Source organism: Orycteropus afer, unplaced genomic scaffold (assembly GCF_000298275.1).
Source record: "Orycteropus afer afer isolate SDZICR_OR568_19922 unplaced genomic scaffold, OryAfe1.0 scaffold00647, whole genome shotgun sequence".
NCBI lineage: Eukaryota > Metazoa > Chordata > Mammalia > Tubulidentata > Orycteropodidae > Orycteropus > Orycteropus afer.
In genome coordinates, this window is record NW_006922234.1 from 699880 (window position 1) to 707176 (window position 7297).

The window sequence follows — 7297 nt, forward strand, 5'->3', positions numbered from 1 at the left end:
AAAAGAAGAAGAAGAAGAAATGCATTGACCCATGTCACTTTAGTTTTGTGTATTTCACTGTAACATAGATTATGTTTCAATAAAATGTATTTCTAAGGGGGGACATCTTGGTCATTTGAAGTTAAATTTTTATACATTGCTGATTTGGTTGTTGATATTTATTTAGGGGTTTTGCCTCTATGATTATAAGTAATATTGGCTTACGAGTTTTCTTTCTAATGTTGCTTTTATCTAGTTTTGGCATCAAGTTAATAAAAGCTTCTTAAAGTGAATTGGAGAATATTCTCCATTCTTATCTCTGTGGAATAAATTATATGAGATGGGGATTATCTTTTCCTTAATGGTTTGGGAAACTTGCCAAAACATTCGTGGTCATGATGCTTTTCATTTTCGTCTTAGTGAATGTACTTTAAACTACAGATTCTATTTCTTTAATTGTTATATGTCTATTGAGATATATTATTCTTGAGTCAGTTTTTTTTTAGCAACATATACTTTAGGGTAATCAACTATTTTCTTCTAAGTTTCAAATTTATTGGCAGGCAATTGGTGATAGAATTCCATTATGATCTTCAAGGTTGTTAGTTCCCGCCTCACTTCAATATTATGAAACTTTACTTTCTTGATTTCTTCCAGACTTTCCGTCCTCTTTATCCTTTCATTTATTCTGCAAGTTAAAATATTTGAAAATGTTTTTTTTTTCCCCCTGCTCTTATTTGTCTTTGAAAATGCATTACCATCATATCTTCTACCAAACAGGTTTTTAGGAGCAAGCGTGAAAACCTAACTACCATTTGAAGCATTGTTTCTTCAGGTAAATTAGCTTTGAATTTTAGACAAGTGATTTGTTAATGAACTTTAGAAAGTATTCTGAGATTGGGAAAACTGTATTTCTAATGTATTTCTTGGAACCTTCAGTTTCCAGTAAACTTTTCCAAAGTTTCTATTCTCAGTATAGTGCAAGCTGTATTTCCCAATCTTGTCTCCACAGACACCTCATCTCTGCTTTGTTACATATGTGGGAATGATGGTTCATTGGCGTTTCTTTTTAAGGTATCCTCATCTGAGCCCCAAGTACAAGGAGTCGTTTGATGTGGGCTGTAACCTCTTTGCCAAGTTTTCTGCATACATTAAGAACACACAAAAAGAAGCAAATAAGAGTAAGACATCTTCCTTTAAGTCTCTATTTTTCTCATGTGTTCATTCTCACATTCTCACTCAGTTAAAATAGGCTTTCCTGAAGATATAGCATATGTTGGGGAACAGCCTACTCTCTTCTTCTCAGTTCTCTCCTGTGAAATTTCCCTGCATGAAGTTTTATTATATTTAGAACCCAAGATTCAATACGGAAATTACCAACTCGGTTCAATTCGTGTATTGGCATGTTACCTTTAAGGTTCCTTAACTCTAGCATCTGCCATCTCCCAGCAACATCCTTAAATACTATCCTCTAAAGTGAGTCATAGGAGCTCTGGTAGCATAGTGCCTAAGGCATTTGACTGCTGGCCAGAAGGCTGGCGGTTCAAACCCACCAGCCACTCCTCGGAAGGAAGGTTGGGCAATCTACTTCCGTAGTGATACTGCCTCGGAAACCCAAGGAGGGGTCGCTATGAGTCAGGTCTGACTCGATGGCACATAACAACAACAACAACAAAGTGAGTCATGCAAGTTATCAGTCTCCCACTTGCTGCCTTTTGTGTTACGTACTAACATATATCACTTTTCAGCCTTTCTTTGACTCTCTCCTCCCAGTACACACACCTCCAAGAAAAGTTCAAAAATGTTTTCCTTCTCAAGCTGATTAAACAGCTGATGCTGTCTCATCAGCGGGCAGTTGAGCATCTACACCATTAGCTCTTTAGATGTTGAAAAGCCAGTGACGGCAACATGCAGAGCTAGAGACGTGTACAAGTGTAAAAAGCATAGTGAGAATGTATTTACTCATGAAAACAAAAGATTTATACATGACCCATGACTTCATTATCTCAGATTTTGAAAAATCTCTGCTCCGAGAATTTAAGCGTCTGGATGACTACTTAAACACCCCACTCCTGGAGGAAATCGATGCAGACAGTGCCGAGGAACTCACGGTTTCCAGAAGATTGTTCTTGGATGGAGATCAGCTGACACTAGCGGACTGCAACTTGTTACCCAAACTGAACATCATTAAAGTAAGTTTGGAGAAGGCAGGCTGAATGGTTTGCGAGGGGTTTGTGAGTCGCCAGCACAAAGCACAGTGACATTCCAGTGTGAGGTTGCTTTGTGGTAGCTTTGTCATCAGCATCATCAGGAGTAAAAATATTTTGCTCCTCAGAGGGAAGATCCACGATGGCCTCCTCTGGGAAGCATAAAAACTTCTTGTTTCTTTCTCCCAAAATCTGAAGATGTTCTCCACTGCCTCAGCTATAAAACAAGGATAATAATACTATTTATTTCACAGAAGTGTTGAGAAAATTAAATAAAGTATGCAAAATGCTTAGAACTATACCTAGATCACAAGTGATAACAATGTCGACTGTTAATATTATGATGGTGATTCGATCATTAGTTTAACAAATATGTAGTGAATAGTACTTTATCCCAGGTCCTATGCCAGACGCTAAGAATACCTAAAGAAGTTAGACATTATCAGGAGCTTAAAGAAGCACTTAGTCGACTGGAGAAGACACGTGCTCCTTTTCTATGCTCCCTTCCTCTAAGTATGTTCATAAGTAAATAAAGTATCAATATAAACATAAAGTGGCAAGCATATAGCTTTGTCTACATTGGTAGACAAAACATTAAAGTAGTAAATCCAAGATTCGTTAGGGAAATGTAGTTTATTTTATTGTCCTTTTTCAGTAGGTAAGATGTCCTCAAGGATCTCGACTTTGGAGATGTGTTTCTACATATTAGGCATATTACTGGTTCCTTTTACTACAATTGAATTTTCTTCTTTTTCCAAAACTCAAGGTTGCTGGCAAAAAATATCGTGACTTTGCCATTCCAGCAGAATTCTCCGGAGTCTGGCGCTATCTCCACAATGCCTATGCCCGTGAAGAATTTACCCACACGTGTCCTGAAGCCAAAGAAATTGAATATAGCTATGCAAGTGTGGCCAAGCAGAAGAGTTAGGCCAGCTCTTCCAGTAGGAAACGTGACAAAACCTTTGTTATCAGATTCCATTGTTGTCATATTGGAAAGGCTTTTGGAAACAAGAATATGGGAAATACTGTTTCCTCTATCCAAATCTTGTGGAAAAGAACTCCGTATTTTCTGTATCTAGTTAGCCACAAACAATCTACCCACTGTGTATTTTACAGTTATTTTATCATTCTATTTTCTTTATGCCCAGGGCATAACCACTAACTATAATCTTGAATGGCATCGAAAACACCAAGATATTTTGCTCTTTGCTTGAATTCTTAGAATGCATTGTATGTAAGACAAATAGATGTCTGCAGTTACAAATTATATACTTTTTTTCTTTTTACAAATAATGTACTCATACATATAACACACAGAAATGATTAAATTAAGTAAAACAGTTCTGTCATAGCATGCTCATGCATGTACCACGCACGTCTCATGACATTTCCTGAAGTGAATTTTAGCTTCACCCATCTCCCTATATTACAGGTAAATCTTATTGTTCTGTTCATTTTCTTTTGTTCTGTTCATTTTCTTTAATTTCTTGTTTTTGCATATAAAAATAGTCCAAAATGCTGTTCTTCATGTGTTCATACTCTTTGGTTTCAACATGGCGTCTTACTGCTTCATTCACATAAGAATGATGACAACATTTTATCAGGAAATGACAGAGGTTACATTTTGCAAAACAGTTATTTTTTGGCTGAAATTTCAAGTAATATAAAATTGATCCTGTCATAGTTCTCTAGTGCCACTACAATAGAAGTACCACAAGTTGCTGGCTTTAGCAAACAGAAATGTATTTTCTCACAGTTTGGGAGGCTGGAAGTTGGAATTCCGGGATCCAGATCAGGGGAAGGTTTTGTCTCTGTGTCAGCTGCAGGTGAACTTCCTTGTCTCTTCAGCTTCTGTTTCCTGGTTGCTTGGAGATCTCCACGCGGCTTGCTTAATATTTTGTATACAATTTACAACACGTTACAAAGCAGAGGATAATTACATCAGATCACAAAACAGAGAACAAGGACACAATACTGGGAATCATGGCCTAGCCAAGTGGCACATATTTGTTTGGGAAACAATTCAATCCATGACAATACCTTCTGTTCTGGTTCCCTAGTGCTGTTCTGACAGGAATATACCACAAATAGGATGGCCATAACAAACGAGTTTATTCTTACAACTTGGAGGCTTAAAGTCCAAGTTCAAAGTGCCAGGCTCTAGGGGCTAGCTGAAAGAGTCCAGCTCTGCCTCCCGCTCCCGGCCCACTGGAGCTAGAGGCATTTCTTCACTCAGACAGCTGTTGGCTGCTGAGGCTGAGAAGCCCAAGGTCGACAAGTAAAAAGGCACAGTCCCGATGTTACCAAACCACACGGCAGGCCATTAATTTTAGTCCATTGTAAGTCCCAAGGTCAGCAGAGCATAGCAGGCTGCTGAACAAGGACATGGCTACATGCAGGGTCCAAGCGTGCCATAGGCTAGAGGCCATTCCCCAAGGCTTCTGCTTATATACAAGAAGCAGACCCCATTCCCTATGGCAGCTACTCAGCTGCTCACAGTAGATTCCACCATGGAGTTGATTCCCAGTCTCCTCATGGGGAATACTACATCCAGCTGCCCAGCCCCTCAACCAGGCCTAGCCAAGTTGACACACAAACTTAACTACCACACCTACCTTAAGTGAAGTTTCCATGTCTTCAGGAATAGAAACGGAGGACAGCAATGTGTTTAAAAAGTTGGCACAGTGTATACAAAAATAATGTGCAGGGGGTTGCATGGTTGGCAAAAACTCATAACGCTCATGTTATTTGTGTAAAGATATGGTAGGCAGAGCCACAATCTCAAACTGCTGCTTGAATACATTTCCATTCAAATTATTAAAACAATTTTACATTTTTATTACTTTAATACATAACTCACTGCAATCAAGTTGATTTTAACTCATAGACACTTCCATTGGGTTTCCAAGGCTGTAAATCTTTACAGAAGCAGATTAGCCCATCTTTCTTCCATGGAGCAGCTGGTGAGTTCAAACTCCTGACCTTTTGATTAGCAGCCAGGTGCCTTAACCACTACACCACCACAGCTATACTTATACGAGCTTATTTCTGATACGAATAATGACATCAGAGAGTGAGTGAATGACAGAGGCAAATCTTAAAAGAATAATTAAGAAAATCCGATCTGGGAAGGGCTCGACACCGACTGGTCTTAGAACAGCTTTGAACACCTCCTCATAGTTCATAGTTGCATTAGCACATGTTCTCAAATTCATGTTGAAGTCATTTCAGATTATTCAAATCTATCCTTTTGCTAGCCATAGCTCTTTATTTTCTGATGCTAGTGGTTGAAACTATATTTTAAAAATAAAAATAAATTCCTTATAGCTAACAGAAAATACATGTAAGTATCCCACTTTCTTGCTGTGTATCCGTCTAGCATTACCATGTTTCCCTTTTTCCATTATTATTATCTTTATTTCAGCCTAACAAGGGTCCTCAACTCCTCTGTGAAAAAGAACACAATTTTAAAAATAATTTCCAGGGTTTGTGAAAATAAGAAAGAAAGGTATAGTGAACGCTTCAGGGGCACTGACTGCAAAGACCTTGAGGGAAGTCGGTGCAGAACAGCCCTGCTTTTGACCCATTTCAGAGAGAGGCCAATTCAGGAGCCACCACCACACTCAAATCTACTGGAACAACGGAAAATATAAGATTATTATAGGATTTGAGAAAATGGTACCGTTTAGGTAAAATTTAAATAAAGCAATGTTTGAATAGGTTCAAAGAAAAGCAAAGCAATGAGTCAAGATAAATGGCAAATAATGAATTAGCGAGTGAATGAATGTTATTCTAAGCCACTAATTTGGGGCTTGGTTTGTTATTTCTTATAATAATACTTCTTGGGATTCTCAGGAAGAGAGATCATAGGGAATTTTAAATGAATCAAACAAGGGGGCAGAGACAGGATGGTGTCCTGCTAACATGTTCCACCAAAACCCTCTAGAACAGAGATCTGGGAAACTGAAGCAGATACAAATAATGATCTTGGAATTTTAAGCATCAAATGATAAGATAAAGAATGAGATCGAGCACTGATTGGAATGGAGTGAGATCAGTGCCTGGGGAGAGGGAGGAGACTGGGACTATCAGAAACAGGGACATCTTGAAAAGAGACACAGATGCTGATGACGAGAGGAGAAAAACTTCATGAAATCCACACAGAGACAGTGATGTAGGAGGGACAGATCAGGAGGAATTTGAGAGGTAATATCCTCAGCCAGAGACTCAGTGAATAGAGAAGCCCTGTTCTCACTAACCCTAGCCCTGACACCTTCACCTCTAGCAGACTGAGGCAGCGGCTGAAACTCAGCCACCGGTGCCTAAGGAATTTTTTCACACTGAAACAAGAAGCACAACTCTGCAGCCTCCTCTCTTGGGGGGAACCACTCGTGCCAGGTATCTATCTCCCACGTCTCTGAACTGAAAGGCCTGTCTATGGGCGGTTAGAGAAGAGCACATGAGGGCGGTATTTCACTAGACTCAGGCAGGAGCTGCATGTGTACAGAAGGGAGCCAGAGCCACATCCGTGAATCCCGACTACTGAGCCATACCGTCCCTTCCAAAAAGTACAGCTTCCCCATAAATAGATGCACAACCTCTCCCCACCACCACCAAGCCGGAGGCCAATGCCATCCTGTAGCCACCCTTGGCAACCCGCTCGAAACAGATCCAGCGGCTGTGGCTATCCCTACCTCTGCATACAGCACTGGTTGATCTTTCTCACGCAGGGCACGATAGACAAACACCTGCAGCTGTCTCTATTGGAGGAGTCACTTGTACCAGGTTCCTCTCCCCTCCACAGGCACACACCTGCAGAGTATGGTTTCTGCTAAACGCGCCTGCTCCCAGGACTGCTGGCTGAATATTTTACAAAAGTCTTTCCTCCTCAGTTTACCTTATTTCTGCCCTATTTTTCTCTGCCCATCTTTCCCTATTTTTCTTCCTTTTTACCTGTTTATTTCTCCCTCCTCCTCTTCACCTTCTTAAATTTTTGTCAATCTTACCATCTTGCTCCAACACTAGTAGCAAAATTCAACAAGACAGAAAATAACAAATGCTGCCGAGGTTGTGGAGAGATTGGGACTCTCATACACTGCTGGTGGGACTGT

General features: G+C 39.9%; 1 protein-coding gene across 1 annotated transcript in view; it reads left to right on the top strand.

The window, feature by feature from the left end:
- Positions 1 to 3114, top strand: part of CLIC2 (chloride intracellular channel 2) — a 30184-nt gene extending 27070 nt beyond the window's left edge. The window contains exons 4-6 of the mRNA XM_042783083.1: positions 1054 to 1160; positions 1990 to 2171; positions 2953 to 3114. Of these exons, the coding sequence (XP_042639017.1) occupies positions 1054 to 1160; positions 1990 to 2171; positions 2953 to 3114 (451 nt within the window). The remainder of the gene's footprint in view (positions 1 to 1053; positions 1161 to 1989; positions 2172 to 2952) is intronic.
- The last annotated feature ends 4183 nt before the right edge of the window (positions 3115 to 7297 follow it).